Source organism: Nipponia nippon, unplaced genomic scaffold (genome assembly GCF_047370975.1).
Source record: "Nipponia nippon isolate SJK-2023a ecotype South Korea unplaced genomic scaffold, ASM4737097v1 scaffold_9, whole genome shotgun sequence".
Taxonomy (NCBI): domain Eukaryota; kingdom Metazoa; phylum Chordata; class Aves; order Pelecaniformes; family Threskiornithidae; genus Nipponia; species Nipponia nippon.
In genome coordinates this window covers 19,883,981-19,902,973 of record NW_028262413.1, presented here as the reverse complement: position 1 = coordinate 19,902,973, position 18,993 = coordinate 19,883,981, and the positions used below count along the sequence as shown (strand labels likewise).

Sequence of the window (18,993 nt, the reverse complement as noted above, 5' to 3'; positions counted from 1 at the left end):
CACCACACATAATAGCCACAAGGTCCTTCTGGTTGTCCCCTCGTTTTCCTCACTCCCACAAAAGTGGGACGCGATGGCTGTTTCCACATACCTTGTGAACGTTTGGAGCAGCCTGAGGATAACCCTGTCTGGAGGACAGCAATGAACATACAGTTGTACCGTTTTAATATCAGGTATTAATCTTTAATTCCACATCACAGCAGTCGAGTGAATGGGTAAGGGAAAGAAACCCAAAACAAACGGCAGATATTTACATCTAAAATTCACACCACTTATTCGTTGGTTCTGGAAACATGCTATCACAATATATACAATGAAGTACCTTTAGGACACTTGTACAAATTATTTTTTTTCCTTTTAAATTTGATTTCCATTATAGATAAGATAGCTGTTTTCATTTTATTTTAAACATGAATACACAAAAGAGAAGTGGTTAGAGGTTTTTGCCTTTTTTAAATAAGCACAGAATGCCAGAGGTTAAAAACACATTTACAGGGCAGAATACCAGTCAGACATCACAATCTATACATTTTTTGCTCAATTTCCTGTACAAATACACAGCATTCAAATGGGGGTATTTACAAAGAAGCATGATCAGAGGAAATTTTTAATATCGCCTAATTTGTTTCCCAAAGGCTCTTGCTCTCTCCAGCCTCCCCAGTTTTGGCTGATTCTCCCACAGAAGGGATATGCAATATCCCTTACCTAAAGAAGGGTAAGTAAGCTAAAAAGCAAACAGAGGAAAAGACGGAAAAGAACCTTTGTCTTGCACACAGTATTAAAAACAACCCAACCATTGGAAAAAAAAATTGTAGGATTCAGAGAAATTGTTTTAATTGCTTTTCTTGTACTACTGTAGTTCCTTCTCAATTTTGTTTCGGATGGGGCCAGCAGGTACACTGACGATGGAGAGATTTGTAGCAGAATTCCACCAATTTTCTCAGGAATACACATGCTATTTCATTATGCAAAGAAAACCCAATGAAGGCAAGTACATACTAAGTTTGAATTAGAGTTAAGTATAGAATGACAAGGTCCTGTTCAAAACATCCTGTTGCTGTGGTTTATACAAGGAATCTTCAAATCCTGCTGGGCAAGTGCAACAACTGCTGTTGCTTCCACCTACTCCAGGACTGAGCTTGATATTGGAGTTGTACTATGCTGTAAGACACCCCACCCTACAGAAAGTACTAGTTCCAAGAAGTATTAGTTCCAACATTCACAAAATCTTTAGTATTAGTCTTTCTATCTTCTGGCCCCTTTAAGGCAAGCACTAAAAAGGGAGACAGAATACTTGGTAGATATCAGAACAGTAACAGAAATTTAACTCCAGAGAGGCTTAAATTTGATAAATTCAGCAATTTATTCCATCCTTCTCTGTGCGGACCTGCCATAAACTGGGTATTCGTATACATCATCTGATTGATCTTCAAACCCTTACACATACATACTAATGTCAGACTCCCAAAATGTACTCACTGCTGTTGTACAATGTCTCTAATCAGAGCAGGATGATACGTTTTGAGAGACTGATTAGAGCTCCAGTGGGCAGGTTTTCCAGCTGACTGGGACTTAGTCCCATGTTAGTTGCTTTCTTGTTTTCGCAAAGTTTTATTTGCAAGACCTGCTGTTTTTTGCAATAAGGAAGCTCACTAAGTCACTACATTTACCACTTCTAATCTTCCTGCCAAAAAAAAAGGGGCAGGGGAGAAGGAATTGCGTACTTAGTTCTCTTAAAAACTTCACTTGAAGAATCTCAGCCAGATTGGAGAATAGCATATGTGAAAATATTTCACTCATTTCTGAGGAATTACCTTGACTTACCTTTACCAAAAACATCATTTTGAGTTGAGTTTTCATACATGTCTTCTATACCAGAGATCCATCTTGGTTCATTAACATTTAGGACTGTCCTTGTATTGGAAAACTCTCCTTCCTGCTAGAGATGAAATGTCCACTATAGGCCAGGTTTTATTATCGTTGTCTTAATTGTGAAGGATATAATGATTACAAGCAGCCTGTGTTAATAACAAAATAGAGGAAGCAAGAGAGACTTTGTTCCAGCCAAATAGGCCATTTAAGAAACAAATCCATAACTTAGTAGTTTTGCATGGGCTAGAGCTTGAGAAAGAAAATAAACAAATCCTCTTAAAATCCCCTTCGTATAACTGCTGAGTCCAGACTGTGTACAGACAGACCATCTTTAGGAGTGTTCAGAAGCAATGTACTCTGCCCAGTCACTGTATTTAGAGGTAGTGCTAAAGGTGACCTGTAAAAGATTTATAATATCCTTTTTTGCTTCTTTATCCTGTTTGTAGCATGAGAAACTGAGTGGTTAGGGCAAGAATTGAATATGAAAGTTGAGTGCTATTCCTGTTTCTGACACTAATTTATATGGTACAGGTAAGTCTTTTATTTGAATGTGCTTCAGATTTTTCAGTGGTAGGAAAGAGGGGGGTCTGTTACCATCCTCTGGAGTGTGCTTTGCAATCTGCAGGTGGAAAGGGTTATAAGGAACGCTAAAATGTGTGTGGGCATGGTAGGACAAAGGAACATTGCTTGTTTATCTAAAAACATTAAATATTTTATACTCTCTTGATTGAAAGTTTCTTGAAAAATATTTAAAATAGGAATAAAAGATTTCTTATTGTTCTTTTCAAAGAACAGATCTTGGCTCTATTACCCACAGATTTTTTTCCTTGGTTTGCCATGTACTGAACTAAGCAAATATTGATTAAAAGGCTTGTTTTGTGTTCATAGACTTGTACTGTCTTCACCTCTGCATAGTTCTGTTTCTTGTTTTTGTTTGTTTGGGTTTTTTAGATGTTCTTCAGCCCTTTGTGGAGCTGGTCAATTAAAAACAAAAAAGGGAGGGGGAGAGAAGGCTGTATTGCTGCCTGAGGAGAAGAGAAATCAACCTTCCAGAAGAGAGAAAAAGAAGCTCTTAAAGCTTCTTTATACATTCTAAAGAAGCAAAAGAGGAAACAGACATTGCTTCTTTACAGGTTGCCTTTAAGATCCCCGACTCTAGGGTGTACACTATATACTGGGCATTTCTTGAATCTTAGTGTTTTCTGTCTACTGTGAGAGATGGAGATTCTTTCTGCACACCAGCTGCAGTGAGATTCTGGGACGGACCGAGGACATTATGTTAACAGGGAATGAATCTCAGCTCCTGGGTGATGGAAGTCGGTGAGAATTGTAATGTTCAGCCCTGAGGCAAGGATTGTTAGACATGATGCATTTAAGCCACCTTTTCTTTACTGGCTGGGTTATCAACCAGCTGTGGCATGAAAAACTCAATTTGGTTTTGTGGTGGTTTTTTTTTGTTTGTTTTTTTGTTTGTTTTTTTTTTTTTTAAACTGGAATAGAAATGCTGGTGTCAACAGCCTGCCCAAAGCTGGGCATGGGAAAGGCCTACAATTAGGTTGCATCTCCAATGGCTACTAACCTCCTCTCATCCTGTAGCACAGATGAATAGTGTATGATCCCAATGAGAAAGCAGGTTGGTTTAGCCAGTGAAAGCAAAATTTAAGAAATCAAACAGTACATAAAAAACAAAGGAGGCAGAGTTTGTTGGAAATGATATCTTGGAAATCAGTGCATGAGCACTGGTTAGATTGCCTCAGCACCTATGAACCAATGCAGGGAGATCACTGCACAGATATGTACAATCCTGCTCTCAAAAGAGCCAATTTCTTCTTAGAATTGCCATCTTTCCACTGCCTGCAGCTCATGCACCTTCCAGCCTGACAGTTCATAGAATCCCTGATTTCAGCAATGAGCTTTCACTTCTGTACAGCAAAGAAATATGTCCCTAGTGCAACTGCTTCTACTCATGTGCGTCTCAGAACTGGGAGGAAAGCAGTTTCAAAATCAACTTGCCACATTCCCCCCTTTTTTCCCCCCTCTGCTTAAAATTGTATTTTTCAGCTTCTGCAAGTCTCTATGGCTTGTGTGCCATTTGATGTGGTTAAGAAACTGCAGAAGGAATAAACTGTCCACTGCACAGAAAGTTAAAAAACATAACAGAAAGGTGTAAAAAGAAATTAAAAAGGAAAGCAGCAACCTCCCATGCTGGCCCAATTGCTTTTGTGGGCTCCAGACATAAACTTGCGGCAGTAGAAAATCGGTTTGCTGTTCTCCGAGTCCTTATCTCTCTCCTTTGTAGTCAGACCTGGAATGATGATGCAAGCTGCTTACCAGGAGCTGTCCCTACTGCTCACTGATGCCATGCTCCCATGCTACCCTGGCCTGCTCTTCCTTTCCAGCACTCACTGGTTGGGACACTTTACGATGCAATGGGCGGTGTTTATCATCATCTTCAATTATCATCCCCTCCTCGTTCTCCATGTTTGGCAGCCGGGAGTGATAAGGTTTTGGGGGTAGAGCAGGAGGGTCCATGGTGTCCTGAGGAACGACTCCAGATGGAGCAGAGTGGCTTCGGCATGGCTGGGATTTGAGCGACTCTAGGACATCAGGCTCAGAGAGACTGTACCTGACAGGGAGGTAGGGTGTCTCTAGATCTTCATCAGTGTTCCAGGCCTGGCTGGGGACAGAATCCATGGTGTCTGTGCGAGGAGGTGGTTCAGAAGAATGTCCAAAATTACTCTCGCTCAAGGAAGAGACACCACTGCTGGCACTGCCGGATAAAGTGGAGTTACTTCCATCTAGACCAGACTGCGGACTGGTGGGTGACGCAGGGATAGGATGAAGAGGGGACTGTTCGGAGAAAAACAAAACCAGGTTAAAATTGACAAAGGAGGCGACACTGTAGTTATGCGGTGTTCCACATTTCAGCTTTTGACAGTGATGTTAACAATGGTGCAGTTCCATTTGTGTCCAAAATGTCAATGATTATTGGTTTATACCTGTACTCCTCTGACTTGTATGGAAGTACCTCTTGTGGGCAGACAAGTGCATTTAACACCAGAGCTGTTAAAGAAACAATAGCTGCGGTGATATCAGGGTGCCTGAAATCACAGCATATGATGCAAAGAAGGAAAGTGGAAGGGCCTACAACACATTTAAGTTATTTCTATAGAATTCAACTCTGGAATAGGTTATGAGCTTTCAGTGGATTTTCTCATGTGTAAGTTACTAGCATGTTAAAAATAGTGTTTCTGTATTCAAAAGCTGCTTGGTGGGAGTGGAGGAGGGGGAGGGGTCCTTCAGGAGCCTATTATTTTCCTTCTACATCCCTCTCTGCTCTCCTGCCACTTCCTTTTTACCTTGCGCAATGTTCGTGCAGGCAGTGCCGGAGGAGCATCACTGAGCTGGTGATGGAAGGCATCAAAGTGCAGTGAGTAGTGTCCTGGAATGAGACAAGGATCAGAAATGCACACTTGTGCTGCCTCGCTGCAGCGAAAGAGCTGGGGTTTTAGACTGTAATGCCAGGTAACAGCTCCAAATGCCGATTAACTCCACTCCAACCTAGGGCTTCCTTTCTGATAGATACCGTGAAGTGCCTCTGTCACATCACAAAACGCTAACGAGAATTTAAGCGCAGAGATAGATTTCCACCCACCCCTGTTATCAAGGATTTCATGGCAAGGCAACAGGCTCATAAACAATGAACATTTGAAGTTTCATTTAGTAGCTTTGTAACCTTAAATTACTGCTGAAGATGGTCATTGGCAAGAAGCCAGGCGAAACTTCCAACGCTCACACACCTAATTCTAGTCCCAAAATACACGCAAGTCCATATTACTATAGGGACTGTAAAAAATTTGAAGATTTTGGAAAATAAAAAATTGAAAACTTTGTCTATTGCGAACCTAGCAGACCAGGAAAGACTTTGGGTTTTTGTTTCTGATTGTTTGGGGGGGGGGGGGGGGCGCGGGGTGGGAAAGGCTAAGGTCAGCTTTCAGGTTGTGTGGATTTATCTGTGCATGACTGCAGGCTTTATGCAGCAGGCCTGCTGGGCATTTCCTTACCATGGGGCAGGCTTCGGGGAGGTACTGGTGGGGCCAAGATGCTCCCAACGTGGGCAGACAGGAATGGCATGGCCTCTCTGGTTCCGCTGTCTAGGCTCCAGCTACTGGGCGCTGCTGGCACAGCTGAAGGATTGAAACAGATTTAACTTGGGTAACATAACAGGGCGTTTGTGGGGCCAGAAGGACTGGCTTTCCGGTGTGTTCTTTAGTAGTAAAGAGACAGATTCTAGGGACTTAGTGAATGGTAGGATTGAAGGCATACAAAGACAGTCTACAGTGTGTTAAGTTTATAGGTTGCTTTGTTAAGGAAGCGGGAGTTAGGTGAGCGTAGTGTTAGTCTGCCCATCTCCCCTCCCTGACCCCCTTGGCTCATTTCTAGGAAATTTGGACAGCAGTATAACTGCTCGCGTTTTATTGCAAACCAGTGAGTAAGTAAAGAAGAAATCTCAGTGACAGACCAGCAGCTAGACCTCAGTTGTGAGCTGTTCTGCTAGGTGGTCAATGATGACAGAGCAGAAGGGAACGTGTGGCAGAACCCTCATGAAGCACTGGAAGGCCTGTTGCTGCACTACAATGGCTAAGCGAAGACTGAATAAAGGACATGAGGGCAATTACACCTCAATCTCTTAAAAAAGAAATCATAACTTTAGAGCCCCAGTTTACTAAGCTACAGAGTTGATAAAAAATTTTGATCACAAAATATTTAAAGACAGCAGTTTGGACTCCTTGTATTATAAAGTCACCTGAAGAGCTCAAGCCTTTGTTGATCAGGAAGGGTAGAGAGAGTGTGATCTTCATGACTTTGGTTTTTCATAGAAATAAAAGCTGCTTCTTTTGAATGTGAACATTTTTCAAGATCTGAGCATTCTGTCAGCCTTAAACATTATTAAAATGCACCTTTATTCCAAACACACTGCAATACTTGATTCATTCTGAGAAGGCAGACATGCAATAAGTGTATGTTCATTTAAAAACAAATAAGCAATTTCTTCAGATTAGCAAAGAAAAGAAAAAAGGAAAACAAAGTAATTCAGCGAGCCTACCAGAGAAAACTGAGATAAAAATAGCTTTTTCCATCTTTAGTTTGGAAAATAGAAGCCCGGAGAGATAAATGTAGAGTTTGACATCTGAAGAGGATTTCTCCTTAATTAAAATGCCTGTATTTTTGGTGCATTTCTTTTCTAAAATGGCTTTGAAAGCTTGCTTTGTTTTTTTGTTTTTCTCCTTAGTTCATGAGTTAGCATGAACACAGGCTCCCCAAGACCTAAAATTCCCTAAAGTAAGAAAGATCACAAAGTGACTGCTTCATAAGATGGAACAAACCCCATAAAAATATAAAAGTAAATGTTGTTTTTAAAGAGACACCCTCAAACTGAGAAAGGCCTACAAAGAAGATACGAAGAATCTTGACAGAGAACAAGTTCAAACCAAGGGATGCATCTCAACACAGGTAATGTGGCTTCAGATGAATTTTCTGAGCGCACCTGTACACATACCAGAGTGCTCTAATTTGCAGTACTGCAATTGGTGTCAAAAGGCTAAACCAGAGGGACAAGATGCATAACAATGTCAGCCACCCTAGTCTCTCCTGCAATATACTAGCATCAAGTGAAAAGGACAAAATAAAACCTGATTTGCTAGGCCTGTAAAATGATTGTTGTGCTTGGTGGTTTTTTTTCCCTAAACAGCAAGATGCAGTAGAAGAATGTGAAGAGGAGAACATGGTACCCAAGTGCCTAATCCATTTGTACTTTCTCAGTGTTCCCTCATTCATAACCTTTTGAGTATTTAGGAATGCTGGAAATAATCCTGAAGTCAGATGATTTTTGAGAGTGGCTGTTGTTGCCTGTTAAACCCTGTGTTTTATCCAAAATGCTTCGGGGCAGAACCTACCCAGGGAGCTCTCAGTGCTCTGTCCTAGCCCATCTCTCTCTCCAGAACAATGTTCAGTGGCTCGGTGGCCAAGTTTAATTAGCAGGGAAGCTGCATTTGAGCCATTCTGCTCTGGGCGACTGATGTCATACTGCTGTCGATGAGAATTACTAAGCAGAGCTTCTGACATAGCGAGGAAGGGGGTGGGTAAATTCACGGGGCATGACTGTTAACAAAACCCCAGACAGATGGCATCCTGACTTAAAAAGAATGATGAGGGTTCAAGGGCTGCAAAGAACACCTGTAACTGCATTTTTGCTACCAGCCTGGCTGAAGAGCTGGGATTCCTGTCACACCATCCCCTAAGAACAATTACTGAACATCATCTGTGTCTTTCATGGCTCCTTTGGGCCTCTGGAGGGGATTCTGTCTTTGATCCCCTTCTCTTTGTGCTGTATACTACACTCTTGCATAATACTGCCCACAAATACAAATTCAAGTATTTTTTTCGAGACAGGTAATAAATATTTATGTATCTTCCTTTTCAGATCTTTCTCCTGTCCAGTATAAAGATCTCACCACCTCTGTGATATGTTCAGTTCAAACTAACATGGCTAAGATGGAGCTCTTAATCCCTCACCCCCTAGTCTTAACTCTGTTGTCATCCTTTGTTACTGTCATCAAATCATCATTCTGCCATTTATTCAGAACTGTACATTGGCTTTTGGTTTCAATCTGGACCGCTCTGTAAGGCTGTCACATTATTGAAGTAGTGTATTCTGATTTATTAGAAATTCTAAAATAAAATTTGGATTTAAAAAAAAATACAATTTGGTTCAGACACAGCTACTGAAACAAAAATACTGATAAAAGTCTAATGGAGTGCATTAGGTAGGTCAGACTAGAGAACTGCGATGGTCTTTCCTGGCCATAAAAAGATAGCATTTTTTCTAGCCATACACATGACTGCTGCTTGCTTAGGCAGCCTCCTTGTCTCAGATTTTTGACTCATGAATTTTGCCCACTTCTGCTTTTTCAAAATGCTGCCTTTCAGATCATTTTTTGAGCCCATCACTTTGTCCATGGCACCCCTTTTGGAAGCTCCTCCTTTTCTGTTACACCAAACAAACGTAACTCCTCCTCTTCTTTCATGTTTTTTATCTGCAGGAGCTCTTGCCTAGTTTTTTCAAAGCAGTAAGTTAAAAAAGCATACATTCCTAATAATAAACTTAAATAAATATAAAACTACCTCAGAGAGGGATTACAAGAAATGTTAATATTTTGAGCAATAAATGCATATTAAAAAAATCAGTATATCTCGTTATTTAAGCATATAGTCCAAATCTTGCACTCTTCTTTCAAATAACTTCTCAATTGCTGCTTTGGAAGTTTTGCTTGATAAAGGCGACAGGATTTGTTTCAATAACAAAATGCTAAACTCAGAAAGCTTTCTGAAATAAAGAGGTTTGTGCAACTCCACCCTTCTGTGAATGATCTGAAATGACTATAGGTTGGCAGAAGGCCAGTTAATTAAACTGTTAATTAAAAAAATGTGAGAGAATGCACTCTGCCAGGAAATGTAGAAGCCCATTTGTTACTTGCTGTAGCATGACCAGAGTAATAGTATTTTAGAAAGCATGCATGCTAACTAGGAAAAAGAGTACCTTTCTCAGCCACAGACAGGTTGGGATCACTGCAAGGTTTGCATGGCCCAATCATTTGCTGGATCAAGGCGCGCTGGAAATTTGGAGGCTAAGGGAGAAGAAAAGTTAGCACAGAAAAATAAAAATAAATAAAAAAAAAAACCCAAACCAAATCAAAACAAACCAGAACAGCTGGTGCAGAACCCTGGGGGTTTCTATTTGCTTTTTTTTTAAGCAAAGAAAGTTTTTTAATTAAAAAATTCATGGGAACCTTAGGCTGTGTCTACATTAGCAAGTACTGCACTGCAATACTAACAGTGCTGAGGACCCACAATTCATGCTGCTTGTGTTGTCTGGAGGAGTTATTTCAAACTAGCTCTAGCCTAGTCCTGTGCCCATTATCAGCTCTAATGCATCACGTGCCCTTCTGGAGCTTACTTTTTGCTTTGGTTTCATTTGAAAGAGTTGAGTTTGCATGCTCTGAGACAGTTCTCTAAGGTGAATTGAAGTGCGATTAGTGGGCATGATCAGGAGATTCCCTTCAAAAGTGCATGCCAGGGCCAGATTAAAATGTTTACATGTAGACACACCCTGAATTTTTCAGTTTGTCCAGAGAAATTAGTAGATATGGGCACAGATTGTTTGGAGACTCTGTATCAGTATATTATTTCAGCCTCTCGTGGTTTTTGATACCTCTGGAAATCACCATAAAGCTGTTTAGAATCAACTTTGAGGCTAGACTGCAGGATGGCCATGGTTCTAGAAAAATGAATAAATAAAATGGTATGACTGCTTGCAGTGGACCAGGGCTCATGGGATAAAGTTGGGAAGTAAGAAGAGTCCATTTTCACAGTGTGTATCTGTAATTTTAACAGCCATTACAATTTGCATTACTTGACTACTAAAGTGGGTGGCTCTAGAGGGCAATTAATATGAAAAGATCTGCGTTGCCTCTGAAAATGATCCTAACTTAGTTGTTGTGCTTTCCAAAAATAAAAAGGGAAGCTTTAAAGTGGTCAAAAATAGTAAAAATAAAATCACAGTTTCAGGTGGTTGAACTGACATTAGAGAAATTAGATCTGCTACCTGTCCATTTTCCATGATAGCTGCAGGATACATGGCACTGCTAGGTCGGTCCCGATGGGTTGGCAGCAACATCATCATCTCCCGAGAGTGGCGGTACTTATCTGGTAGAGAGGGAGAGCCTGTAAACAAGTGAGAATAATCACGTACACGTGACAAACAACAGCCATGTCTCCGCATGCCCAGTGATCTAGTCCTCCTTTGCAATTTGTTCAGACGGATGATCTTACAGGACTCAAGAAAACATGGTGCCGAGCCCACTAAGCAGCTAACTGTTGGTGGGGTGCGTAGCACGAGGATGAAATAAGAACGGGCTTGTTATATGCCGTTGAGGACATACCGTGTAGGGTGTGCAAGATGAATGTGTCCCTAGTTGTGTGTTGCAAAGTGCTTCCTCTTGAAACAAACAAACAAAAAGTGGGCATCTGTGTGGAATCAGCTGCGGCTGTGGTGTACAGTGCCTAATGCTCCCTTGCCCCATAAAGTATTGTAGAGTTATAGAAATGCCATAAAATTGTGCATTTTAGGACTGAATGTGGAAGAAAGGGATAAAAGCTTGAGATACACCATTCAGTTAAAGCAGGAAGCTACAGGAAGCTACTTCATTTCTCAGTTCTGGTAGAGAGAGCCTGAGGTGTTGCCATGTAGTTGGCAATACCTTGGTTAGCTTCCTCTTCATTAAAGCAAAACAAAAAACAATAATAAATAGAATTTTCTATAAATGTGGGTGGCACTTTGCTTATAATGCTGCTGGGTAATGTATTATTACTACTGAGCGTGTTGGTATACTGACCCATTTTATGACAACAGGACATTTACCAATGCTTGGAGATATATAGTAGGAATATGCCTGACTTAACTATTAGTTATCTGTGTAGTTGTCATTTAAGATATTGGGGTATTTCATGTAAACAGCTTCCTGGCGCGTGGAATTATTTGGGACTCATGTCCGTCAAGATGAGTGCCACATGACAATATGCCTTCTGATATGCAACAGCTGACAACGGATTTGCCAGAAGAATGATTCCCAGTAGTGACTTCCTAAAGTCTGATACTACTGATAGATGCATCCCTTGGGATGCACAATATTAGGCAGGAATTGATGTTCTGAAGCTGCTGGAGTGAGCTTTAATTTGCACTGATTATTCCATTGTGTCACAAACACGCACTTAACAGATGGCAGCACACAGCGCATTACAGAGCCATGCTGGCTTTTGGGGAATACATGCCCCCTTTTGCAAACTTTCCACAACCATACACGTTACCTGAACAGCACTCCAACGTATGAGCAAAGGCATTGGTGCTGGTTAATGCAGCTTTTACCCCAGCAAAAGCAAACATGCAGTTTTTGGGACTGATATTCAGCACACAGTGGAAGGAACAATGTGTCCAGCAGAATGCAGGATAAGGTCCTACAATTGCAACAATTCCATCAGGGGTGGCAGATCCCAGATTAATCTACACCCCCACCCTGACACGAACAGCCGCGGAGTATCTGCATTCTAGTTCCGAACTCATTTTCTCCCCAGACATAAAACAGAAACATAATTAGACAACATTATTTGCTCTTATATACAACATCAGCTTGGAAAACACAGTGTTAACGCTTTATGCTGAGTCTCTTTTACTCACATATCACAGGTAGTCCTGTTTCTGCATGACAAATGTAATGATGCTGAACTTTTAGGTGTGCCCAGAACTATATCACAGCACAACCTACACTGTAAACTTTTCCCTTTTATTTATCTTGCCGTCCTTTTCTTTTATATCCAAGATGCAAACCACCTCTATGTGCCATCAGTTTATATGGGATTATAGTTTCCACAGACCTTGCACTGCATGACCTGAAAAATCCCACATGTGCAAAATATGGCGGCAGAGTCCAGTTTACAAAACAGCTCTGCTGTTTGGTACCCTGAATTTGTAAATAACTATACTATAACTACAAAAGACTGTAACAGATTATGCCAAGTATTCAGTCTGCAAATAAAATTAAGTACTGATACCTCTGAATTGTGGGCCACAAGAGGAATGGCTATAACCAAAGCTTTTATTAACAATCAGGCCTGCTTCTTTGGACAGAGAGAGAGCACAATCACTGCGGCTCCTTTCAGGGACTGGCAAAACGTAAAAAACAAAGTAAAAAAAAGCTTTTAAAAGCTTCCAGAGCAGCCAGTGGCCATATAAAATGCTGCAGCATGTATCAGGGCTTATTCCTTTTAGCTTGTAGCTTGGTGCACTTGATATGTGCAGCACTGTACATACTATTAATGAGAAAGGAAAACCTATGCTGAAGCCAGAGGTAGTTTTTCTTTTTTAATTACGAAAATGTTAATCCACTTGTGACAAGTATTAGTTGTAAGGAATGAAACTGAAAATAATGCAGTTAAACTCCAAACTCAATTAATCTTTTCTCCTGATTCATCATTTTCATTACTGTTATGAAAACAGTTCAGTCCTGCAGCAAATCATAACTTTTTTGCTTTAAGAAGGAAGTTTCTAATGTAAGTATATGGGTTCTTGCAACGTGCTGAATAAGACACCAGGACTCATTTTCTACACCTTAAAAATGGGGCTGTGTTGAGGAAGCAGTAGGGAAGCCTTAGGAGGCGAGTCATCCAGTGTCAAGTGGGAGTTACTTTTAGAGTGCATCAGAGGAGTCCCAACCATATTTTAAATGAAATTACTGAAAAAAACCTAACCCACTCCTAGCTCTTTCCAGGCCTTTTTATTACAGTTTCTGCTTTATGAATGTTGGCTTACATAATCTTTTAACTCCAGCAAGGTTGGAGCAGTGCCTCATGAGTCACCTCAAATGAAGCCAAAGCAAACTCTGAATTTCTTATTGATCCTCCATACAACAACAGTGTTGCTTTCTTGATAGGGAAGAAGCTACACAAGGGTCAAGCCACGTGAAAACTGAAGACACATACTTGTTAATCTGAAAAATAGAGTAACTAGTAATGTCTTTATCGTTAGCAAGGAATTAGAAAATTCTTACTGTATTCTGATTACAATTCTGTTTAAGACTTTTGCTCTAACTTGTGTCTATTATAACTAGTGTAAGGTTTGCTGCTTTAATCTGCTGTTCAGTGATACGATCAAATCATTAAGCTACTGTCTTGATGACTATCCTTTAAAAAAATTTTGGATTAATGGCTTTATTATTTTCTTTGGACAAGCCAAATAATTTGCTTGTGTTGCTGTTCTAAAAATGAAAGGGTCAATTTTTGGAAGTGGAGAATTGGAAATACGATTTAAATTCCTGCTGGATTCTTAATACAAATGGCCATGGCTTCCTTTGGTCACTAATGGAACTAATCTACCCGTCTCCTCAGAACAGTGCTAGTAGCTGAGCTCCAGAGAGGACTCTGCAGTTAAACAGAGAAGGTGGTATAAGTATCTGGATAATGGGGTAGTGGTTTTTCATCTCTACATTAATCAATGAGAGAAGCATTTAAACATCTCACAAAAACCTAGAAATCCTCGATAACTGTGCTCAGGTTAAAGCCACAGGTGACAAAGATGCTAAGTTGATAAATTTAGGTGGCCTGTCCGAAATGAATTGTTGGCCTTTGTATACTTCCAGTCTGAAAAGCAGTTAGCTGCAGCATCGTGACTATCGTAGCTTTTGTTGGCAGTCTCAGCAGAAAGGCCAAGGATTGGATGGGTCATGGTGACTGAACTATCCTCTCACCTCTAGAGGTGGTCCCTCCAGGACAGAGATGAGGCACATTGGTGGGGGCAGCGTGGGGAAGCTTGCACGGCTGCCGCCCATGCTGTATCTGTTCTGTGGATAAATAGAGGGCTTCAGCCTCCAGTGTTGTCAATCCAGCACCTTTCACCAGCACTAAATTAAAAAGAATATAAATAAATACCAAAAAAAAAGGGAAAAAAAAAAAAGGATAGAGGTGCATTGGCAGAGCTGCACATGTAATCTTTGTAAAGTACCTTGCTCCAGCCAGTGATACTGGTCTCATTTTCACAAGCATCAAATTCACCCAATTAAAAAACAAAACAAAAGGAAAAGTCACCAAGGAGAAAAACAAAGCTGTATTACCACAGTGGAACTTAAGTGTAAGGGCTTTTTCTCGTTATGAACAACTCCATTCCAGACAGCGGTGTCGTAATAACCGGAGCAGTGACTTGCACACTGTGAAACACAGCATCTGGGACTTTGCTGGAAGTGAAATCCCACAATCAGTGGGTAAAATGTCTGAATGCTGTGCTCACCTAACTTAAAAGGGAACAAAACTAGCAGAGAAGAAATGTTGTATCATAGGCTATCAAAACATGTTAGGAAGAGTGAAGAATAAAATAGGTATATATATTGGAAGTATTTTTCAAAATCATTACTTCTCTTATTGTTTCCTCATTTGTGGTCATTTACACTGTCTAGTTCTCATCTCTGGGAGGTGCTGTTGGCTCATCCATCAGCACCATACCCTGTGTAGCGCTCATCACTGGTTTCTAAGCAACAGCAAAGAATACAGTAAAGAGGGAAGTTGGTGATGCTGTGAAGTCATCAAGCTCAGAAAGACTGGCACAGCTTGTCACTGTGAGCACTGGACTTTTAAAGTGGAAAATAGCCTGAAACACTCTGAGCACCAAAACCCCTCAGATCCCCCAGAAGATCCAGACCTCACATGCCAGCTGAGGCACATCCATCTAAGGACGTCTTCCTGACATGATAGCCCTGTACTCAGTTCCATATTCCCTTTCCTGTTATGCCAGCTTCATCTGGTTACTATTTGAATTGTCATTATTTGCCTTCCAGCACTTGGTAAATAGTGAAGGTATTTGCCTTTATTTGAAGATGTCCACTTCTCACCTTCCTACTCCATCTTCCTTCAATTAAATCCCTTCGATGCATCTGTGTCATAACAACAGCCAGCCAATTAAGATTTTACTGCAAGATTGAGCAAAAAAGCCCCAATGTGGCCTGAAAGAAAGGGCCCTTCTCTGTATTCTCTGTCCATAAGGAGACATACAGTTCCCCAGTATGGGAAAAAGGGGTAAGATTTAAATATCAGCCTCTATCTCTGACTATATCCTGGATAATTTCTTCAGACACCTGTGAAAAGAGGTGTAGAAATCTGTGAACCTGCAACTGAGAATCCAAAATGAGAGGAAAAAATAACTTGAATAGAAGTTACCAAAGTCAGGAGTTTGCACGGAGTGGTTTTGCTTCAGCTCTGAGGCTGGGGAAGAAAATGATTAGCAATATCAAGACCAGCTACTGTAACAGCAAAGGCAATATGAGTACCCCGAGAGTCTGTTTCTACATTTTTCCTTTCTTCAAGAATTTCCCAGCAGGGAAGCCCTCCTTTAGCTCCAGTACTTAAAATTCATATCTTTCAATATTCATTGTATACATATGCTTTCGTATACGTACATTTCTGCTAAATGCTTCAAGGTTTTTTTGTGCCATAATTTCATTAAACATGTAAAATGATTTTTTTGCCTTTGTCTTCATGATTTCTCTCTGAAGTACTGTACCAAAGACACTTATTGTTTTCCTCTAGATTGTCTGCCACAATTTTGTGATGGAACAATGGAAATTAGTACGAAATTCAACTGCCTGAAACCAGCATGTATTAGAGATACATTCCAAATACTGCTGAAAAAAATGATTAAATCCATTTCTGGAGAATGAAAAACATTTTTTAAGAAACAGTTTTTGAAGAGGCATTTATAGCTCCAAAAGAGAAACAGTGGTATATTTTAGTGTAGGTGGTCTTTCAGCAATAAGTCAACAACACTGCCAGGTTTAGGGGATGCCTGCAGGTCCAGTTAACCCTTCGTTTGGGTCCATCCATTCTTACCTCGAGCACTGGAAGGGGCAGAGTTAATCATCTGGGACGGTGCCGAGTGAGTAGAGCTCAGGCTTGAGGTGGAAGGGCTAGCCTGGGACGAGGATAAAACAGAGACGTTGGTGACTGAGCCTTGGTACCTGGAGTTAGGGTAAACAAGCTGCAGGAGGCAGAGAAACCGTCAAGAGAGAACTGAGCGGATCAGTGCATTAGATATTTACCTGTCTCAGATCACCTAGTGCAGCCTCTGTCTAGGAAACAGCTTCAGTGCAGGCCACTATAAATCTGCACTCAGGACTGTGGGACTCATTTCACCCTCCCACAAAGAGCACTGCTTATGTTGAACAGGTCACATAAATAACACGCCAACTAAAATCTCACTTTTGGAAAGCGAGTATGATCTTGGACCGCAGTAGCAACTTTCACTGTAAAAATACAGAAGATTTCTTCCCAAAGTAAACCTATCTGAATTACTCTGTCATCTTTCTTGAACAGTGTTAGATTCTACCTGTTCAGTTCTTCGAGAAAAACATCACAGGACAGATCCAAGCATGTGCATAGGTAAAGTGTACTCCTCCTAAGCATAACCCTCCAGAGCACGTTCAGTGCCGTTTCTAACAACCGCTCCTGGCTGTGCTGGAGCTGTACCTGCATGTGGTACATATCCTCAGCAGTCTCCCCCACAGAACTGTCTGTTAGGATAACCAGGTTCCCTGTTTCGCTGGAGGTGTGGGATGACAGAGAGGATGATGAGTGTCGGACTGAACCAAGCAAGTTCAGCGGGCTGGAATAAAAACAGAGACAGAACAAGGACATCATTATTTTTTTGAACCTGTGTTTTAATTTGTGAAGACTGATTTTTTCCAAGCTAGTAAGTACCTGCAGTTACCTACTGCTTGAGGTCACCTCTAGATGTCAAACACTTTTGAAAAATCAGGCTGAATAAGCTTAAACAAATCCATAAATTCGGTAAATATGAAAGAAGTGACAATAAGGGTACATGTAAGACAACATAGTAGGTAGGATGTAGAATTTCAGAATCCAAAGCCAGGTTAACATCACGTCATGACGTTGGGTGCATATTTGTTTTGTTTATAACGGAACATTCTGAAACCACTCTCATTTTTAATGCTGAAGTATGATGAGTGGGAGCAGCTTAAAAAAACATTCCGAAGGAAGCCAAGCATCAGACACACAGGTCAAAATACAGTTTTCCTTATTGCATCTGTTGGACTTCAGCATTACTGTTGAAGGCAACTTTGTAGCTGACAGTAAATTAATACAGCCCAGCTGGTGTGCAGACTGCACCCCGATCTCACTCATTAAATTAGTTTTTTCTTTGTCACTCTGAATCACATACACAAATACATATTTTGTACACCACAGAATCTCCCTAGTTTGCCCTAAGAACTAAAAATGGCTTTACAAAGTGAGGAATTTTGAGGAAAAAAATTTTATCACCTAACACCAATTGTCAACTGCCAAGCCACTAAAGTAGTAAAGAGCTCCTCAATTTTGATAGTAAAAAGAATGTCACCATCCTGATTCATGTACTAAAGACGCAGTTTCTGCAGCTCTTCATGCCAGGCTTTAAAAACAGCTCAACTATGTGGACCCACCAAGAGAAACAAACATGGAAGAACAATTAAAATTTTGTAACTTCAGTGACATTCCTGTCGCTGTTTTTCGTACTGGCGTGGATATGTGCCTTTTCAAATATGCAATTTTGGCTGGATACAAAAACACTGTTTTGCCCTGAAAATCCCAATTTTTATCCTCAATCATCATCTCAGTTTTTATAGATGGGTATTCAGTTTGAATAAGCATCCACATTTTCAGATATTTCTGTGAAGGCTGAGCCATCTTTTGGTATTCTCATCAAAACACCTTGGCAGCCTTTCTTATATGTTGGTACTGATTTGATCAGAATTATAAAAAACAATGATGTGAACATTTTTTGATCCTTAAAAATGGGTACATACTGAGTTGGGCTCTAAAATAAGCAATAAAGTTTTCCTTTTATGGTAGATAAGGACCCATTTATTTGCTGTTTGCATAACAGAAGTAGGAGAAGTTGGAACCTCCAAAGTTAGATTGAATCTGGAGATCTGAGTGGCAGATGTGTGTTTCTGCCTCTACAGTAAGTAAAGTGATGGAGTAACACCTGGAGGTGTGTAGCATTTGCTGCAAATTGGATTTCTCAACTTTTTGATTCCAATCCTCAATCAAACTTTAATAATTAGCACTGAATGAAGATGAAAGACACTTCTGCCAAAACTCATCCTGCAGTATTGTTACCACTTCTTAGATCCTTGAATCTTAATGCAACAGTGTGCAGAGATCCTAGATATTTCAGTAGAAAAAAAACAGGGCACCTGTGTCGATGCACCAGCTTTATGCTCTCTGGGCTCATAGGTCCATGCGAAACCAGAACATTGCTGCGTGGTGTACTAGTGCCAGAACAGGCCGGACTCAGCTTATCCAAACCAGGTAACTCCTGCAAAGGAAACATACTTAAGCTAAGTTGGTCATGGAAAATTACAAGTGCGTTTCCACAGGATAAAGAGCTTCAGTGCTGTACAAGCCTATTCTCTGTTTATTTCCCATAACACTTTCTAGCCGCTATTTCAGGAATTTGGGAAGAAA

At 40.6% G+C, this 18,993-nt stretch overlaps 1 protein-coding gene across 14 annotated transcripts in view; it reads right to left on the bottom strand.

Annotated features, from left to right (window-relative positions):
* Positions 1 to 107: 107 nt before the first annotated feature.
* Positions 108 to 18,993, bottom strand: part of DOCK3 (dedicator of cytokinesis 3) — a 221,367-nt gene continuing 202,481 nt past the window's right edge. For 3 of the 14 annotated variants that reach the window (XM_087743795.1, XM_087743797.1, XM_087743798.1), the window contains 9 exons: positions 18,723 to 18,844; positions 16,996 to 17,131; positions 16,360 to 16,507; positions 14,232 to 14,384; positions 10,538 to 10,656; positions 9,473 to 9,560; positions 5,937 to 6,059; positions 5,232 to 5,314; positions 108 to 4,722 (listed from right to left, as the gene is read on the bottom strand). In XM_087743795.1, the coding sequence (XP_087599921.1) occupies positions 4,216 to 4,722; positions 5,232 to 5,314; positions 5,937 to 6,059; positions 9,473 to 9,560; positions 10,538 to 10,656; positions 14,232 to 14,384; positions 16,360 to 16,507; positions 16,996 to 17,131; positions 18,723 to 18,844 (1,479 nt within the window). In that variant the 3' untranslated portion in view covers positions 108 to 4,215. The remainder of the gene's footprint in view (positions 4,723 to 5,231; positions 5,315 to 5,936; positions 6,060 to 9,472; positions 9,561 to 10,537; positions 10,657 to 14,231; positions 14,385 to 16,359; positions 16,508 to 16,995; positions 17,132 to 18,722; positions 18,845 to 18,993) is intronic. The other 11 variants (XM_087743796.1, XM_087743799.1, XM_087743801.1 and 8 more) reach the window with 11 other exon arrangements.